Source organism: Coregonus clupeaformis, chromosome 24 (assembly GCF_020615455.1).
Source record: "Coregonus clupeaformis isolate EN_2021a chromosome 24, ASM2061545v1, whole genome shotgun sequence".
Classification (NCBI taxonomy): Eukaryota; Metazoa; Chordata; class Actinopteri; order Salmoniformes; family Salmonidae; genus Coregonus; species Coregonus clupeaformis.
The window spans coordinates 32,934,258-32,955,259 of NC_059215.1; the positions used below are offsets into that span (position 1 = coordinate 32,934,258).

At 44.2% G+C, this 21,002-nt stretch overlaps 1 protein-coding gene across 3 annotated transcripts in view; it reads left to right on the forward strand.

Moving 5' to 3' along the window:
- LOC121538280 (thymocyte selection-associated high mobility group box protein TOX-like) overlaps nt 1-21,002 on the forward strand; it is a 146,679-nt gene that overhangs the window by 70,405 nt on the left and 55,272 nt on the right. For 2 of the 3 annotated variants that reach the window (XM_045207145.1, XM_045207146.1), the window contains one exon: nt 9,393-9,452. The exons of the other annotated variant lie outside the window; for it this stretch is intronic. In XM_045207145.1, the coding sequence (XP_045063080.1) occupies nt 9,393-9,452 (60 nt within the window). The remainder of the gene's footprint in view (nt 1-9,392; nt 9,453-21,002) is intronic. 3 annotated transcript variants of the gene reach the window in all.

Consider the following 21,002-nt stretch of genomic DNA (forward strand, 5'->3'; position numbering starts at 1 on the left):
GGCCTGATTGATCAGCCTATTTGTTTTCCTACTGCAATTCAGCAGTAGGCCTATGCTGCACGGTAAAATGTGAAGTAATGTAATGTAGGCCTATGCAAGGTGTCTGAAGTGTTTCAACTTTGGCTAGCCCACCAAGGGGAATGGATTCTTAAGTGTAATGGTGGGATAGCAGACCTGGGTTCGAATACTATTTGAAATCTTCAAATACTTTTAGTGTTTGCTTTAGCCTGACTGGAGTACCAAAGGTTAGCACTTTAGGAACTACTCTATTGGTTCCATTGTGCCAGGCCAACTCAAACAAACCCAGATAAAGTATTTGTAATGATTGTAAATAATGTTTGAAGCCAGGTCTGTGGGATTGTTGTGTTGATATGCAAGAGGAAATAAGGATTAAGGACATTCAGCCTCCTAGATGTTCCATAGTAGGATAGTAGATATTATGGCAGTCATATTACCCCATCCATCAAAGGGTTTATTCAATGCAGCCTATAATTTTCAAATATAGCATTGAACAATCACGCAAGCCAAGATGAAAAGACAGCAACATTCTACCATTAGCACTCTGTAAATATTACATGTATACGCTCGTTAGCATTACTTCCACCTTGTGGGTTCATTATTTTTGAAGCGCTGTGCTCATCGATGATGGCAAGGCCTGACCTAGTTCTGGGCCATCCCTACCTATCTCTCTCTCTCTCTCTCTCTCTCTCTCTCTCTCTCTCTCTCTCTCTGCTCTCTTTCCCTGTCTCTCTCTCTCTCTCTCTCTCTCTCGCTCTCCCCGTCTCTCTCTCTCCCCATCTCTCTCTCTCTCTCCCTGTCTCTCTCTCTCCCCATCTCTCTCTCTCTCTCCCTCCCCGTCTCTCTCTCTCTCTCCCCGTCTCTCTCTCTTCGTCTCACTTTCTCTCTCCCTGTCTCTCTCTCTCTCCCCGTTTCTCTCTCTTTCTCCCGTCTCTCTCTCTCCCCGTCTCTCTCTCTCTCCATCTACCTGTCTCTCTCTCTCCCCATCTCTCTCTCTCCCCATCTCTCTCTCTCCCCATTTCTCTCCCCGTCTCTCTCTCTCCCCGTCTCTCTCTCTCCCCGTCTCTCTCTCTCCCCATCTCTCTCTCTCGTTCCCCGTCTCTCTCTCTCCCCATCTCTCTCTCTCTCCCCATCTCTCTCTCTCCCTCCCCGTCTCTTTCTCTCTCTCCCCGTCTCTCTTTCTCCCCGTCTTTCTTTCTCTGTCTCACTTTCTCTCTCTCCCCGTCTCTCTCTCTCTCCCGTTTCTCTCTCTCTTTCTCCCGTCTCTCTCTCTCCCCGTCTCTCTCTCTCTTTCTCCCGTCTCTCTCTTTCCCCGTCTCTCTCTCTCTCCCAGTCTCTCTCTCTCCCCGTGTCTCTCTCTCTCTCCGTGTCTCTCTCTCTCCCCGTGTCTCTCTCTTCCCGTCTCTCTCTCCCCGTCTCTCTCTTTCTCTGTCTCCCTGTTTCTCTCTCCCTGTCTCTCACTCTCCCCGTCTCTCTCTTTATCTCTCTCCCTGTTTCTCTCTCTCTCCCCGTCTCTCTCCCCGTCGCGCTCTCTCCCCGTCGCGCTCTCTCCCCGTCGCGCTCTCTCCCCGTCGCGCTCTCTCCCCGTCGCGCTCTCTCCCCGTCTCTATCTCTCCCTGTGTCTCTCTCTCTCCCCGTCTCTATCTCTCCCCGTCTCTATCTCTCCCCGTCTTGCTCTCCCCGTCACGCTCTCTCCCCGTCTCTCTCTCCCCGTCGCGCTCTCTCCCCGTCTCTCTCTCTCTCCCCATTTCTCTCCCCGTCTCTCTCTCTCCCCATCTCTCTCTCTCCCCATTTCTCTCCCCGTCTCTCTCTCTCCCCGTCTCTCTCTCTCCCCATCTCTCTCTCTCTCCCTCCCCGTCTCTCTCTCTCTCTCCCCGTCTCTCTCTCTCCGTCTCACTTTCTCTCTCTCCCTGTCTCTCTCTCTCTCTCCCCGTTTCTCTCTCTTTCTCCCGTCTCTTTCTCTCCCCGTCTCTCTCTCTCCCCGTCTCTCTCTCTCCCCATCTCTCTCTCTCGTTCCCCGTCTCTCTCTCTCCCCATCTCTCTCTCTCTCCCCATCTCTCTCTCTCCCTCCCCGTCTCTTTCTCTCTCCCGTTTCTCTCTCTCTTTCTCCCGTCTCTCTCTCTCCCCGTCTCTCTCTCTCTCTTTCTCCCGTCTCTCTCTTTCCCCGTCTCACTCTCTCTCCCAGTCTCTCTCTCTCCCCGTGTCTCTCTCTCTCTCCGTGTCTCTCTCTCTCCGTGTCTCTCTCTCTCCCCGTGTCTCTCTCTCTCCGTGTCTCTCTCTTCCCGTCTCTCTTTCCCCGTCTCTCTCTTTCTCTGTCTCCCTGTTTCTCTCTCCCTGTCTCTCACTCTCCCCGTCTCTCTCTTTATCTCTCTCCCTGTTTCTCTCTCTCTCCCCGTCTCTCTCCCCGTCGCGCTCTCTCCCCGTCGCGCTCTCTCCCCGTCGCACTCTCTCCCTGTCTCCATCTCTCCCTGTGTCTCTCTCTCTCCCCGTCTCTATCTCTCCCCGTCTCTATCTCTCCCCGTCTCGCTCTCCCCGTCGCGCTCTCTCCCCGTCTCTCTCTCCCCGTCGCGCTCTCTCCCCGTCTCTCTCTCCCTGTCACGCTCTCTCCCCGTCTCTCTCTCCCCGTCGCGCTCTCCCCCCATCTCGCTCTCCCCGTCGCGCTCTCTCCCCGTCGCGCTCTCCCCGTCTCTTTCTCTCTCTCCCCATCTCTCTCTCCCCGTTTCTCTCTCTCTCTCCCGGTCTCTCTCTCGCCCCGTCTCTCCCTCTCTCTCTATCTCCCTCCCCGTCGCTCTGTCTCCCCATCTCCCTCTCCCGTCTCTCTCTCTCTCTCTGTTTCTCTCTCTCTCTCTCTCTCGCTCTCTCCCCATCTCTCTCTCTCTGTTTCTCTTTCTCTCTCCCCTCTCTCTCTCTCTCTCTCTCTCTCCATCTCTCACACACACTCCCTCGCTCTCCCTGTCTCTCTCGCTCTCTTTTTATATTTTTCTCTCCACCACGTCACATTGGGAAACATTGCAAGTGGCGGTCCCTGCTGAACAATTACCATGCAAAGCAATCCAAATAGAGATGTTTGCCGAAAACAACATGTGTGTAATTACTGCTTAATGAGCCCCTTGTCTGGGCCGAATGCACAATTAGACCGGAAATGGGGAAGCACTGCCGGTGCCCACTGGAGGGAGAGGGAGGGAGAGGTTTCTGCAGTGAATGTGGAGTAATGGCTGCACTGATAGCATTCTGCCGAGGATAAATTGGCATTTTAAAAGGGAGAGAGGCAGCGCAAGGAGAGCTAGCAGAGCAGAGAAAAATCCTTACATTGGAATATATGTGCAGCCATGTTGAACCACAAAATGGCTGACCTTTCTCTGTTGTATTGGGGCCTTTTGGTGGTTGATTGGTAGTTGGTTGGTTTCAATTTCAATTTCAGATGTCATTACATTTACATTTACATTTTACATTTTAGTCATTTAGCAGACGCTCTTATCCAGAGCGACTTACAGTTAGTGAGTGCATCCCACATCAGTGTTGAAAAGACAACACTGTGACTACACAGATAAAGACTTCCATTTTTATCCATTTTTCAAAAGGGTAAAAGATCTAAAAATTGGTGTATTTGTTGACTGTACTGTGAGACGTCATGAGACCTGACTGAGAGTCTCTTCCAGCCTCACCTCTTTATGTAACTGCAGACAACAGTGGTTTTTGATAGATGAAATTAGACTCATATGTGGATGAGCTGTAGAGGCTTTCTTGAAACAATTATATCACCCTGTACCACTCATTGATCAAGGTGTTGTTCACATACAGTACCTGTCAAAGGTTTGGACACACCTACTCTATCAAGGGTTTTTCTTTATTTTTACTATTTTTTTACATTGTAGATATTTTAGATTCTTCAAAGTAGCCACCCTTTGCCTTGATGACAGCTTTGCACACTCTTGGCATTCTCTCAACCAGCTTCATGAGGAATGCTTTTCCAACAGTCTTAAAGGAGTTCCCACATACGCTGAGCACTTGTTGGCTGCTCTGTGGTCCGACTCATCCCAAACCATTTCAATTGGGTTGAGGTCGGGTGATTGTGGAGGCCAGGTCATCTGATGCAGCACTCCATCACTCTCCTTCTTGGTCAAATAGCCCTTACATAGCCTAGAGGTGTGTTGGGTCATTGTCCTGTTGAAAAACAAATGATAGTCCCACTAAGCGCAAACCAGATGGGATGGCGTATTGCTGCAGAATGCTGTGGTAGCCAAGCTGGTTAAGTGTGCCTTGAATTCTAAATAAATCACAGACAGTGTCACCAGCAAAGCACCCCCACACCATCACACCTCCTCCTCCTCTAATAACCATTGCTCGTGTTTCTTGGTCCAAGCAAGTCTCTTCTTCTTATTGGTGTCCTTTAGTAGTGTTTTCTTTGCAGCAATTCGACCATGAAGGCCTGATTCACGCAGTTTCCTCTGAACAGTTGATGTTGAGATGTGTCTGTTACTTGAACTCTGTGAAGCATTTAAACTCTTCTTACATAATTCTCCTTAAATAGCATAGTTGCCCCCCAAAAAATAATTATGATTGTGTTTTGTGCCGTGCTAAAACATGTTGAATATATTCTTGGAGACAAGAAACTGAGGTGTCATTGAGACATCTTATTTATGTGTCTGGGTGGTGAATCTATAGGGACGAAAATTAAAGTATTCATTAGAATAAGCAAGTAGATCCTCACAAGGTTTCTTTGAATTGCATCATTAACCAACCATTGCCTTGGGCCACTTCTCATTCCCCAGTCATTACTTGCAATAATCTGGTGTAATTTGTGAATCTCTCTCTTTCTCTCCTTCTCTTTCTTCCTTACTCTGTATCTTTCTTTCTCCCTGGCCATGTCCGAAATTGCCTACTACTTACTAAAACTGCATATTGTGTACTAATCATACGACATACTATTTAGAACATACTGTTTAGTAAAAATGTATGCAGTAAGATACAAATATCAACATGCGTCATCTAGCTCAGTTCGTAGAGCATGGCATTTGCAACGCCAGGGTTGTGGGTTCGATTCCCACGGGGGGTATGAAAAAAAAAAAGTAATGTATGCACTAACTGTAAGTTGCTCTGGATAAGAGCGTCTGCTAAATGACTAAAATGTAAAAAAAATTAATGTGGAATTGCATTGTTTCCCGCCATTCACTCATTTTGGTACAGCACGTCAATCTGATTATGGGTATGAATAGACGATTCTCTTCCTCAATAGCATGCAGCGAATTCGTACTAGATGAAAACCGAAACAGTATGACATCCTGGCATTTAAAACATACTACAATTTCACTATGAAACATTATATTTACACATACCCAAAATGCACACTATTTAGAATGCAAGTATTGGTATTCGGACATGACCCCTCTCTCGCTGCCCCTCTCCCCCTCTCTCTTTCTGTCTCTCGCTCTGTCTGTAACTCATTTATCAATCTATCTATCTATCTACAGTGCCATTTTCTGTCAATGATCTACACAAAATTCACTAATGTCAAAGTGGAAGAAACATTTTAACATCATAATATCTTAATTAGATAAGTATTCAACCCCCTAAGTCAATACATGTTAGAATCACCTTTGGCAGCAATTGCAGTTGTGTCTTTCTGGGTGTAGCTCAGTTGGTAGAGCATGGCGTTTGCAATGCCAGGGTTGTGGGTTCGATTCGTATGCACTCATTAACTGTAAGTCTCTCTGGATAAGAGCGTCTGCTAAATGACTAAAATGTAAATGTAACCCTCTAACAGATTCACATAATCCACACCTGGGTTGTGCAACATTTGCCCATTATTCTTTTCAAAATTCTTCAAGCTTTGTCAAATTGGTTGTTGATCATTGCTAGACAACCATTTTCAGGTCTTGCCGTAGATTTTCAAGAAGATTTGTCAGAACTATAACTCAGCCATTCAGGAACATTCACAGTCTTCTTGGTAAGCAACTCCAGTGTAGATTTGGCCTTGTGTTTTAAGTTATTGTCCTGCTGAAGGTGAATTAATCTCCCAGTGTTTGGTGGAAAGCAGACTGAACCAGGTTTTCCTCTAGGATTTTGCCTGTGCTTAGCTCCAGTCAGTTTCTTTTTTATCCTGAAAAACTCACCAGGCCTTAACGATTATAAGCATACCCATAACATGATGCAGCCAGAGAGTGGTACTCAATAATGTGTTGTATTGGATTTGCCCCAAACGTAACACTTTTTATTCAGGACCAAAAGTGAATTGCTTTGCCACATTTCTTGCAGTATTACTTTAGTGCCTTGTTGCAAACAGCATGCATGTCTTGAAGAAGAAAAAAAAATCTGTACAGGCTTCTTATTATAGTTTTGTGGAGTAACTGCAATGTAGGTGATCCATCATCAGTTTTCTCTTATCACAGCCATTCAACTCTGTAAATGTTTTAAAGTCACCATTGGCCTCATGGTGAAATCCCTTAGCGGTTTCCTTTCTCTCCGGTAAATTAGTTAAGAAGGACGCCTGTATCTTTGTAGTGACTGGGTGTATTGAAACACCATCCAAAGTGTAATTAATAACTTCTCCATGCTCAAAAGGATATTCTATTTCTGCTTTTTGTGTTTTTACCCATCTACCAATAGATGGCCTTCTTTGTGAGGCATTGGAAAACCTCCCTGGTCTTTGTGATTTGAATCTGTGTTTGAAATTCACTGCTCGACTGAGGGACCTTACAGATAATTGTATGTGTGGGGTACAGAGATGAGGTAGTCTTTCAAAAATCATGTTAAACACTGTTATTGCACACAGAGTGAGTCCATGCAACTTATGTGACTTAAGCACATTTTTACTCCTGAACATATTTAGGCTTGCCATAACAAATGGTGTTGTATACTTATTGAATGAAGACAATTCATCTTTTCATGTTTTTATTAATTTGTAAAATTAAAAAAAGTAAACATAATTCCACTTTGACATTATGTGGTATTGTGTAGGCCAGTGAAAAAAATCAAAATTTAATCAATTGAAATTCAGGCTGTAACGCAACAAAATGTGGAAAAGGTCAAGAGGTGTGAATACTTTCTGAAGGCATTGTATCTATCACATCTCTCTCTCCCTCTTTATCTACCCCTCTCCCCTCTTATGAAATTGTTTTTAATGTCTTCCATTGTGGATATTTTCTTTCACCCTCAGGGATTGTATCCATTAGTCCTCTCAGGAAATAATTTCTTAGCTAATCGCGGTGGCCCATTTGTGTTCCCTGATATTCTTTTTCTGTTTATCTATCTAGCAAACCTTCAATCCATGTCTAATGGCTCGTAAAATACCACCCATTGAATCGCTCTGTATCTCCACATCTCTGGAATTTGAAATGGAATGCTGTCTAGTTTGATCATGTTTTCATTGCTGTCTGTCTGTTCCCTTTTACACCGAGCTTGGCACACACTATGCTAAGAATGACTTTTTGTCAACAAACAAGAAAACATTAGCTCTTCTTCATGACTTTCAATACTTTCACAGCAGTTTGACAGCTGGCGTTGATATGTGTCTATGAACGTTCTGTATTACCCGATGGGCGGTGAGGTCACTGTCAAGGTTTATCCCGTTTGCTGAACAAACCGCTTCACTACAGAGCTGAGTGCTATGGAGAGTCCAAGGTTGCACAGGGAATATATTTATTTTTGTTGGGCCATAACACTTTTTTCACCATCACAATTGCTACCATCTTATTATTTTGTAGTGTCCTCAGTTTGGGCTTTGTGAACTTTCCCAATTTTTAAAAGATGAGTCTTTAGATGACTATCGTCACTGGTGTAAAGTACTTCAGTAAAAATACTTTAAAGTACTACTTAAGTCGTTTTTGGGGTATCTGTACTTTACTATTGATATGTTTGACTACTTTTACTTTTACTTCACTACATTCCTTAAGAAAATATTGTACTTTTTACTCCATACATTTTCCTTGACACCCAAAAGTACTCGTTACATTTTCAATGCTTAGCAGGACAGGAAAATGGTCAAATTCACGCACTTCTCAACTGAACATCCCTGGTAATCCCTACTTCCTCTGATCTGGCGGACTCACTAAACACACATGCTTCGTTTGTAAATTATGTCTGAATGTTGGAGTGTGACCCTGGGTGTCCTTAAATAAATAAAAATAAAAAAATTGTGCCATCTGGTTTGCTTAATATAATGAATTTGAAATGATTTATAATTTAACTTTTACTTTTGATACTTAAGTATATTTGAGCAATTACATTTACTTTTTATACCTAAGTATATTTTAAACAAAATACTTTTAGACTTTTACTCAAGTAGAATTTTACTGGGTGACTTTTACTTAAGGTATCTTTACTTTTACTGAAGTATGACAATTGGGTACTTTTTCCACCACTGACTATTGTGATTGAGCACACTACCATCAATCGTTCCTCAGATAGGCAGGAGGATTCCAACTTAAAAGTAGTACTCGTCATGAAATACTGTGTTGCTTCAGATCTGGGCCTGATTCATAAAGCATCTCAGAGTAGGAGTGCTGATCTAGGATCAGGTCCCCCCTGTCAATGTAATCTTAATAATTGTGACCAAAAAGGCTAAACTGATCCCAAATCAGCACTCCTACTCAGAGACGCTTGACATATCTGGCCCCAGAGCCTTTAAACGGGCCTCTGTCTGAGTATCTTTCCCAGGTGTTGTTAAGTAGTGGCCAGTCAGGCAAGCTAACCATAGCAACATAGCTACAACAACATAGCGCTATAGTACGTCCAGTTTTAGGCACTCAGGGCTATGTCATAACGGTTTGTTCTGCCATGCAATCTGATTGGTCAAGAGGCGTGCGAAGCCTTGGCTTCGTCTCATACCTACTGTATGACCACAGCACAGCAGTTCTAAAACCACAAATCATGCCCCCTTGTGTATTAATGCTTCACCTCATGTGAGAGACATGGCATCCCCTTCCTTCAACAGCACTCACACACGCACGCACACAGAGACAGTGTACACACACACACACACACACACACACACACACACACACACACACAGAGAAAGAGACAGTACACACATGCACACAAACACACACTAGGTATACACACACACACATGGTATGAACAATCCCACAGGGGAAGCCCATCGCTTGTCACTCGGCTCAACTAATTACCGCCCCACTGACGAACAGTAATTACCGAAGCCGCCACAACGAGGTTTAGTGAATGTGACAAAGTCATTAGACTCATGCTCCAGGCCACCCGTAGAGCCATCCCTTCTTCTCTCTCTCTCTCGCTCTCTCTCTCTCTCTCTCTCTCTCGCTCGCTCTCTCTCTCTCTCGCTCTCTCTCTCGCTCTCTCTCTCTCTCTTTTCTATCTTGCTTATTATTCACAAAATGTTTGTTTTGTTTTTCTGTTCACAGTTTGATGGTGACAACATGTACATGAATGACAATAACCAGGAGTTTCGGTCACCAAGCCAGGTGAGTAGGCCGGTTTCACAGTTCACCAACTAATCCTAAAGTTTGAACTAACAGATTATACCTCCATTATGGTCAAGAGACATTCTCTTTGTGGTGACTAGTTGCATCAACATAAGCATTCAAATATCTATTAGCAAAATATGGAAAGCACAAACAAATGAATGATGCTGATTCAGCGCAACCACCCCTCTAGTGGTCATCCACATGTTGTTGTTTTCTCTTCTAGGAACATTCAATACGTTTGTTAGACACCAATCATGCCACCGAAAGGTTGCCCTAACTGCTTATTTATTGTGTAGTTCTTATGGAGTTCCCAAAACCCATAGCTATGTGACCTAGTCCAGGTAAGGTAAGGTGTGGATTTGTTGTTACCGAAATGGGTTTCACTGACTTACTTGTCTCAAACCCTTTCGCTCCTTGGAGAGCATAGGCCATCCACAAACTTCCTCCAGCAGAATTGGTGTTGTGAGCTTTTACAGTATTATAAGGTGTTGTTAGATTTGTGTCTAACTAGCCTGTTGGGAGCTCAGGGCCCGTATTCACAAAGTGTCACAGATCCTAGATCAGCACCCCTACTCTGACACGATTTGTGAATACTGGCCCAGGAGTGTAAGATCGGAGCGGACTGACACTCACTCCAGTCGTTTGGACGCAGGTTGGCATTTATTGTCAAGAATCTTGCCCTGGAGGCAGCTCTACAGAGTGGTCACAAGCTAGCACAGCCACAAAGTCATAAAATCTGATTTTAAACCTAACCTTAATCCTAACCTTAAACACACTGCTAACCCTAATGCCTAACCCTAACCTTAAATTAAGATAAAAAAGCAAATTTTTGTTTTCATGAATTTTTACGATATATAGACATAGCAGAAATCGCTCAGTTCTGCCTCCAGGGTAAGATTCATGACAATAAACGTCAACCTGCGGTTTGGACAGGAGGGAGGGGAGCAGAGTACTCACAGCCAGAGTTAGAACCCCTTGGTTGACATATGCCAGTGTTTGGGTCTCCAGGATTTGTTGATATTGCGGCAAGCCTTGATGTTTGAACAAAACATGACAAGGTTCCAACTACTCATCAATTAGCACTTGCCTACACAGAGAGAGAGTGAGAGAGGTGGGAGAGTGAGAGAGTGAGAGAGGTGGGAGGGATGTGGGGAGTGAGGGAAGAGGGAGGGAGAGAGAGAGAGAAGGAGAGAGGGGGAGGGAGAGCAGGAGAGCATGAGGCAAAGCCCCTCTCCAGTTTGTATTTTCTTTTATGTCTGGATTGACTGCGTATAATGAGGGATTGAAGGATAGATTTAGTGGCTTATTGGTTGCTCATAGCTCATTGCAGAAGCACAAGGTCTACCGTGTTGACTACATGCTTTTCTCTGACGACATTACTGGACACACATTGGTTGCTTGTTAATTGGGCAAACTGTTCGGCACTATTGTCGGTCAGGCTGGTCATATGTCAATCAGCACCTACTGTACTTTAAAGTGTAACTGACAGAGTTTTAAATACTTTGCAGATATGAAACAAACAAATTCCCAGTTTATTCTACAAAACCAACTTCATAAGAGGTTTTAAAAATAGGTTCTATTTGACTCAAAATTCCATGACGTACAGTAAGGCATTGTTGGCAGAATAGATGGATACAGTTCAATGCATGATTAAGATAATTCAACAATACATTTCTTGGTAGTCCAGCAAATATTGCTATCAGGTTGTAAATTACAGCTGGCCTGGTACATTGTTTGCTTCCTCCAGCTATTCGGGATGCACCGTTTCAGTTTCAATTACTCAATATTTTGGACAAAAAAATGACAAATGTAACTAAGACTGGGAATGCCAATACAATCAAACTAGCAAGGGCATTGATCACAAGTCAGTCATAACATGGCTAATAAGCTAGCTTATCTATTTAGGTAGCTATTTATTTAGCAAGCTAAACATGCAGAGCCTAACATTAGCTAGCTAGCTGCTGGGAGTATTTTATAGGACGATTGGGTGAGTGGCCGACTTTTTCTCCCTATATTGTTTTTCTGTGGCTATGGCTAGAGATGTGCAATTGATGGTAGGGAGATTGTGATGTGCAAAACTCCCTGATCTTCTCAAAAAGATAAGTTTGTCAAGTCCAGGTGGTGCTTGTACAGGCAGACAATCTATGGGAGGAAGGACGTCAGCAGGCTATGCATTGGGCTCCCGAGTGGCGCAGTGGTCTAAGGCACTGCATCTCAGTGCTTGAGGTGTCACTACAGACCCCCGGTTCGATTCCAGGCTGTATCACAACCGGCCGTGATTGGGAGTCCCATAGGGCGGTGCACAATTGGCCCAGCATCGTCCGTGTTTGGCCGGTGTAGGCCATCATTGTAAATAAGAATTTGTTCTTAACTGACTTGCCTAGTTAAATAAAGGAAAAATAAAATTGCGCAGCAGCTGAAACCTGGTCCTGGTTGAGTCCGAACGCTCCTCGGCGACAACAACACCAAGCTCCAGAGCATTGAAGCTGTGAAACAGGAAAATAGACAAAAAAATTGACAAGACATTACAACCTTGCATAACATCAATTCACTTCCCAAGTTTATATAGTAAGAATGATAATCACCTGAAGTGCTGGTACTTCTTGATCTGTGGCAGCTGCCTGAAGTACGGAGTCAGGTGTTGTTGCCAGCCATAGCTTTCCACCAGCACCGTACCATCCTGCAGTCCAAGCAGCTGTGGGATGTTGACCCCTGTCACAGTGCTGTCCTTCACCACACCAGCAATCTCTCCACAGATTCCTGAAGGAAGACAGCCTGACTACACGTACCTCTGAAAAATACACAAATAATGTGAAATCAATAAAAGTAGTGCCAATCATGTTGGAGGTAAATTAAATAATCAAAACATGTGTTGTTTATGCTTTACATTCCAAGTGTTGTCATCGATTCCTTGTAGAGACGCCACACCGCTGCTTTTGTCGCATGAGATGGCAGCAGCTTTCCACCAAAGTGTTTGTGACCTGGGTGGTGTCCTGGTAATACTATTGCATTATCCTCTGCATGGTTGTTGATGAAGTTCACAACATGCTGCAAGTCCTCATGCTTCAGGTGTAACCTGTGCTTGCTTGGGCCGGCTCTCTTTTTGATGGGAGGCATTGGACCATTCTCCTTATATGACTGGTGGAAGAGAGTCAGGCGTGTTCTACTGACGCTGAAAGACAAATTCCAGATACAAAATTGTAGCATTATTATACAATAGATGGTCGTAATCACCGCCAGACACACCTGGCTAACGTGATGGGTCATGTAATCATCTGTGGAGTCTTTTGTTTAGACAGCTAACTAGCTAAACAATTAACCATAATCCCAACCCATCACAGGAGGTTGGTGGCACCTTAATGGGGGAGGACGGGCTCGTGATAATGGCTGGAGCAGAATTAGTGGAATGGTTTCCATGTGTTTGATGCCATTCCATTCCATTCGCTCCATTCCAGCCATTATTATGAGCTGTTATCCAATCAGCAGCCTCCATTGCAACCCATAGAGTACTAGCAATACAAACCGATTGTCATAGCTAGCTAAAGCTACCCGAATAGGTTTAATGTTAGTTAGCTAGCTAACATTAGGCTATAACTAGCAATGCAAATAGTTTTTCTGAGATACTAATAATATTACTACACAGATCATACACATAACGTTAGCTAGTGAACCAGCCAGCTAACGTTAACTAGCTAGCTAACAGTACGCTTTAACTTAGTCTTTTGTTTAGACATGTAGCTAGCTAGCTAAACAATGAACCATAATCCCAATCCATAGAGTACTAGCAATAGAAATCGATTGTCATAGCTTTCTCACAAAAATTAGAAACGTATAATATCTGAAAATGTAGCTAGACTCTTACCCATATACATGGATAACAGTGGCCTCCATCATTCTTAAATGGAAGAAGTTTGGAACCACCAAGACTCTTCCTAGAGCTGTCCGCCTAGCCAAACTGAGCAATCGAGGGAGAAGGGCCTTGGTCAGGTAGGTGACCAAGAACCAGATGGTCACTCTGACAGATATCTAGAGTTCCTCTGTGGAGATGGGAGAACCTTCCAGAAGGACAATCATCTCTGCAGCACTCCACCAATCAGGCCTTTATGGTAGAGTGGCCAGACGGAAGCCACTCCTCAGTAAAAGGCACATGACAGCCCGCTTGGAGTTTGCCAAAAGGCACCTAAAGACTCTCAGACCATAAGAAGCAAGATTCTCTGGTCTGATGAAACCAAGATTGAACTATTTGGCCTGAATGCCAAGCGTCACGTCTGGACGAAACCTAGTACCATTCCTACGGTGAAGCATGGTGGTGGCAGCATCATGCTGTGGGGATGTTTTTCAGCAGCAGGGACTGGGAGACTAGTCAGGATCGAGGGAAAGATGAACGGAGCGCATTTTTTATTTGTTATTTTACCTTTATTTAACTAGGCAAGTCAGATTAGAACAAATTCTTATTTACAATGACGGCCTACACCGGCCAAACCCGGACGACGCTGGGCCAATTTTGCGCCGCCCTATGGGACTCCCAATCACGGCCGGTTGTGATACAGCCTGGAATCGAACCAGGGGGTCTGTAGTGACGCCTCAAGCACTGAGATGCAGTGCCTTAGACCACTGTGCCACTCTGGAGCAAAGTACAGAGAGGTCCTTGATGAAAACCTGCTCCAGAGTGCTCAGGACCTCAAACTGGGGCGAAGGTTCACCTTCCAACAGGACAACGACCCTAAGCACACAGCCAAGACAATGCAGGAGTTGCTTCGGGACAAGTCTCTGAATGTCCTTGAGTGGCCCAGCCAGAGCCCGGACTTGAACCTGATCTACCATCTCTGGAGAGACCTGAAAATAGCTGTGCAGCAACGCTCCGTATCTAACCTGACAGAGCTTGAGAGGATCTGCAGAGAAGAATGGGAGAAACTCCCCAAATACAGGTGTGCCAAGCTTGTAGTGTCATACCCAAGAAGACTCAATGCTGTAATAGCTGCAAAGGTGCTTCAACAAAGTACTGAGTAAAGGGTCTGAATACTTATGTAAATGTGATATTTCAGTTTATTTTATTTTATAAATTAGCAAAAATGTATAAAACCCTGTTTTTGCTTTGTCATTATGGGGTATTGTGTGCAGATTGATGAGGGGAAAAAACAATTTAATCAATTTTAGAATAAGGCTGTAATGTAACAAAATGTGGAAAAAGTTAAGGGGTCTGCATACTTTCCGAAGGCACTGTATTGTGTGTTTACATCAACAAACATGGCTGCCATATTATGTGTGGCATCATGGGTAGTGTGGGAGTGTAGTTTTCCTAATTCAAGCCTTCCTCTAGCCCAGGGTTTCCCAAACTGGGTGCACGTTTTGGTTTTTGCCATAGCTCTGCACAGCTGATTCAAATAACCAACTCATCGTCAAGCTTTGGTGATTTGAATCAGCTGTGTAGTGCTAGGGAAAAACGAAAACGTGCACCCGGGGGGTTTGGGAAACCCTGCTCTAGCCTGTGTCTGCCCAGTGCATTGAGAATCCAGTGGTGCCCCAAATAATCAGGCTGATTAGAGATCAGGCCAGTGTGACGGACAGGAAATGCTTTGATTGGGACTGGTCTAGAATGAGCGGTGAGTGTGATCCGTTTGGGTGATTACAGACTGGAGCCGGTGTGTGTTTACGTTGCCGTCGCCCTCCTCTCTGTTTTTACAGTCCCTGTCCCACTGGGATTTAATTTACAATAGAGTTTTAACAGACAGGATTTATAACCTCCTCCCCATGTTATGATCAGTCAGTGTAAGGAGACCAGACCTGAGTTAAAAAACAATTTCAAATATTTCAAAATACTTTGAGCGTTTGCTTTAGCCTACCTAGAGTGCCAGGAGGCTAAATAAAGAACTTTTGGGACTTTTCTATTGGTTCCTTTGCAACAGGCATGCTGAATCAAGCACAGAAACAGTATTCAAAATACACTGAGTACCAAACATTAGGAACATTTTCCTAATATTGCCCTCAGAACAGCCTCAATTCGTCGTGGCATGGTGTCGAAAGCATTCAACAGGGGTGCTGGCCCATGTTGACTCCAATGCTTCCCAAAGTTGTGTCAAGTTGGCTGGATATCCTTTGGGTGGTGGACCATTCTTGATACACACAGGAAACTGTTTAGCGTGAAAAACCCAGCAGCGTTGCAGTTCTTGACACAAACCGGTGCGCCTGGCACCTACTACCATACCCTGTTAAATATTTTGTCTTGCCCATTCACCCTCTGAATGGCACACATACACAATCCATGTATCAATTGTCTCAAGGCTTTAAAAAATCCTTCTTTAACCTGTCTCCTCCCCTTCATCTACAGTAATTGAAGTGGATTTAACAAGTGACATCAATAAGGGATCATAGCTTTCACCTGGTCAGTCTGTCATAGAAAGAGCAGGTGTTCTTAATGTTTTGTACACTCAGTGTCATTTCAAATAGAATTGAAACCCAGATCTAGAATAGAATTGGAACCCAGATCTAGAATATACAGTGGGGGAAAAAAGTATTTAGTCAGCCACCAATTGTGCAAGTTCTCCCACTTAAAAAGATGAGAGAGGCCTGTAATTTTCATCATAGGTACACGTCAACTATGACTGACAAATTGAGGAAAAAAAATCCAGAAAATCACATTGTAGGATTTTTTATGAATTTATTTGCAAATTATGGTGAAAAATAAGTATTAGGTCACCTACAAACAAGCAAGATTTCTGGCTCTCACAGACCTGTAACTTCTTCTTTAAGAGGCTCCTCTGTCCTCCACTCGTTACCTGTATTAATGGCACCTGTTTGAACTTGTTATCAATATAAAAGACACCTGTCCACAACCTCAAACAGTCACACTCCAAACTCCACTATGGCCAAGACCAAAGAGCTGTCAAAGGACACCAGAAACAAAATTGTAGACCTGCACCAGGCTGGGAAGACTGAATCTGCAATAGGTAAGCAGCTTGGTTTGAAGAAATCAACTGTGGGAGCAATTATTAGGAAATGGAAGACATACAAGACCACTGATAATCTCCCTCGATCTGGGGCTCCACGCAAGATCTCACCCCGTGGGGTCAAAATGATCACAAGAACGGTGAGAAAAAATCCCAGAATCACACGGGGGGACGTAGTGAATGACCTGCAGAGAGCTGGGACCAAAGTAACAAAGCCTACCATCAGTAACACACTACGCCGCCAGGGACTCAAATCCTGCAGTGCCAGACGTGTCCCCCTGCTTAAGCCAGTACATGTCCAGGCCCGTCTGAAGTTTGCTAGATTGCATTTGGATGATCCAGAAGAGGATTGGGAGAATGTCATATGGTCAGATGAAACCAAAATAGAACATTTTTGGTAAAAACTCAACTCGTCGTGTTTGGAGGACAAAGAATGCTGAGTTGCATCCAAAGAACACCATACCTACTGTAAAGCATGGGGGTGGCAACGTCATGCTTTGGGGCTGTTTTTCTGCAAAGGGACCAGGACGACTGATCCGTGTAAAGGAAAGAATGAATGGGGCCATGTATCGTGAGATTTTGAGTGAAAACCTCCTTCCATCAGCAAGGGCATTGAAGATGAAACGTGGCTGGGTCTTTCAGCATGACAATGATCCCAAACACACTGCCCGGGCAATGAAGGAGTGGCTTCGTAAGAAGCATTTCAAGGTCCTTGAGTAGCCTAGCCAGTCTCCAGATCTCAACCCCATAGAAAATCTTTGGAGGGAGTTGAAAGTCCGTGTTGCCCAGCGACAGCCCCAAAACATCACTGCTCTAGAGGAGATCTGCATGGAGGAATGGGCCAAAATACCAGCAACAGTGTGTGAAAACCTTGTGAAGACTTACAGAAAACATTTTACCTGTGTCATTGCCAACAAAGGGTATATAACAAAGTATTGAGAAACTTTTGTTATTGACCAAATACTTATTTTCCACCATAATTTGCAAATAAATTCATTAAAAATCCTACAATGTGATTTTCTAGAATTTATTTTCTCATTTTGTCTGTCATAGTTGATGTGTACCTATGATGAAAATTACAGGCCTCTCAAGTGGGAGAACTTGCACAATTGGTGGCTGACTAAATACTTTTTTCCCCACTGTAATTGGAACCCAGATCTGGTGTGTAGAGCGAGAGAATGAATGACAGAGAAATACTTTTCTCTCTGTTACCTCTTGTTTTTCACTTTTGTACCGACCCTGCCTTGCTGTAGAAAGATACCCAGGGTCTTTTAAGAACCAGCTAGTTTTAGCTTGTTTGTGTTTGTGCCTTTGTTTCTTTTATTGTTGAGAATGCAGACAACGTAGGGCTCTTATATAGTCACAACCACAGGAGAGTAGTTGCTGATGGTCTAGATTAGAATAGAAACTTCCCCTGTTTGATAAAGTGGCTCCTCTCTCTCTCTCTCTCTCTCTCTCTCTCTCTCTCTCTCTCTCTCTCTCTCTCTCTCTCTCTCTCTCTCTCTCTCTCGCTCCAGCTCTCTCTCGCTCTCTCTCTCTCTGTTCCTCTCTCCCCTTTCTCTCTCATTCTCCGTCTCTCCCCTATCTCTCTCTCTCCCCCTCTCACTAATACACTCCATATAGACTCAATATTCCTCCCCTCTCACCACAAAGCAGCTTCGTCCAGTCTAATGGGCTGTCCATAGGGTCCATGCAGATGTTGTTTGGCCTCTCTGGCTCTGCACTGTTCAGACACACATCTCAACTGACTGCCTCACAGCCCAGAGAGCAGAGACACCTCAGAACACACTGGTACCACATACACCACATGTGGGCGATGGCGAGTTGAGAGCTAAGTTACTTAATGGTGACTCATGGTGTACCATTTATACTCTGAGCACAACAGACAGGCGCGCGCACACACACACACACACACTCCCCTTCCCTCTTCAGTGGATGTGCATATATAGGTCTCTTCTCATCATCTTTCCTTCTTGGTAATGCGAAACGTTGCCTGAGTAGATGACTAATCATGTTGAAAGCATGACGCACATCTCTTTCCTGAGCCCAACTAGAACACTTTGTGCGATACATAAAACAATGGATAGAGTTGAGATTCTATCTGTTGTGTACTGTATTGTAAAGCAGTTACAAAAATAAATATGCTTCTTCAACATTGAAACAACATTGAGATAACATTGAGGGAATAGGATGCCCACACCCATGCTGAGAGGATTTGTTAGGTACGTCGTATGTAGGTCAGCCTATGTCAGCCAATAAATCCAATTATCATCAGCTTCTGAAAGAGAAGAAAGAAAATAAGAAAGAAGCCTAGGGTCTCCACGATCTCTATGCGTGCGGTCCAATTTTATCTGAGATTTCCCTTTATGTTTCAGGTTCTACTAGACAACAGGACCGATACAAGACTATCCCAATATCTTTAGTATAGCAGACTTGGGTTCAAAAATCCTATTTTAAATCATTTTAAATACTTTTAAGCTGGGCGTGATTGAGCTTGCCTGGCGCAATGGAACCAATAGCATAGTTGCAAAATATGTGGCACTCCAGGCAGGCTAAAACAAATGCCCATTTGAAATATTTCAAGATTATCCAGTAACGGCCCTTCTTTGACTGTGACTCGCTTGGTCCTCCTCATCTAAATGTACATCATGCTAAAATCTTAAAAGCACCTTATCAGCAGCGAAAGTAAACTAAATGATTCATACACTATTTTAAGAGAACTTGAAACCATGGATCTATTTTGGGCTACACTCTATATGCAGCATCTCATTCCGTCAGTAGAGGATGCCTGGTTGTTCCTTAAAAGTAATTTCCTCTCAATCTTAAATAAACATGCCCCATTCAAAAAATACAGAACTAAGAACCGATATAGCCCCTGGTTCTCCTCAGACTTGACTGCCCTTGACCAGCACAAAAACATCCTGTGGCGTACAGCATTAGCATCAAATAGCCCCGCGATATGCAACTTTTCAGGGAAGTTAGGAACCAATATACACAAGCAGTCAGGAAAGCAAAGGCTAACTTTTTCAAACAGAAATTTGCATCCTGTAGCACTAACTCCAAAAAGTTTTGGGACACTGTAAAGTCCATGGAGAATAAGAGCACTTCCTCCCAGCTGCCCACTGCACTGAGGCTAGGAAACACTATCACCACCGATAAATCTACAATAATCGAGAATTTCAACAAGCATTTTGCTACAGCTGGCCATGCTTTCCATCTGGCTACCACTAACCCGGCCACCAACTCTGCACCCTCTGCTGCAACTTGCCCATGCCCCCCCGCTTCTCCTTCACACAAATTCAGACAGTTGATGTTTTGAAAGCGCTGCAAAATCTGGACCCCTACAAATCAGCTGGGCTAGACAATCTGGACCCTTTCTTCCTAAAACTAGCCGCCGAAATTGTCGCAACCCCTATTACTAGTCTGTTCAACCTCTCTTTCATAACGTCTGAGATCCCCAGAGATTGGAAAGCTGCCGCGGTCATCCCCCTCTTCAAAGGGGTTGACACTCTAGATCTAAACTGCTACAGACCTATATCCATCCTGCCCTGCCTTTCGAAAGTATTCGAAAGCCAAGTTAACAAACAGATCATCGACCATTTCGAATACCACCGTACCTTCTCCGCTATGCAATCCGGTTTCCGAGCTGGTCACGGGTGCACTTCAGCCACGCTCAAGGTCCTAAACGATATTATAACCGCGATTGATAATAGACAGTACTGTGCAGCCGTCTTCATCGACCTGGCCAAGGCTTTCGACTCTGTCAACCACCGCATTCTTATTGGCAGACTAAATAGCCTTGGTTTCTCAAATGACTGCCTCGCCTGGTTCACCAACTACTTCTCAGATAGAGTTCAGTGTGTCAAATCGGAGGGCCTGTTGTCTGGACCTATGGCAGTCTCTATGGGGGTGCCACAGGGTTCAATTCTTGGGCCGACACTTTTCTCCGTGTATATCAATGATGTCGCTCTTGCTGCTGGTGACTCTCAGATCCACCTCTACGCAGACGACACCATTTTGTATACATCTGGCCCTTCATTGGACACTGTGTTAACAAACCTCCAAACGAGCTTCAATGCCATACAACAATCCTTCAGTAGCCTTCAACTGCTCTTAAACACTAGTAAAACTAAATGCATGCTTTTCAATCGAACGCTGCTAGCACCCGCCCACCCGACTAGAATCACCACTCTCGACGGGTCTGACCTAGAGTATGTGGACAACTACAAATATCTAGGTGTCTGGTTAGACTGTAAACTCAACTTCCAGACTCACATAAAGAATCTCCAATCCAAAGTTAAATCTAGAATCGGCTTCCTATTTCGCAACAAAGCCTCCTTCACTCATGCTGCCAAACATGCCCTCGTAAAACTGACTATCCTACCGATCCTTGACTTCGGCGATGTCATTTACAAAATAGCCTCCAACACTCTACTCAGCAAATTGGATGTAGTCTATCACAGTGCCATCCGTTTTGTCTCCAAAGCCCCATACACTACCCACCACTGTGACCTGTACGCTCTTGTTGGCTGGTCCTCACTACATGTTCGTCGGTCAAACCCACTGGCTCCAGGCCATCTATAAATCACTGCTAGGCAAA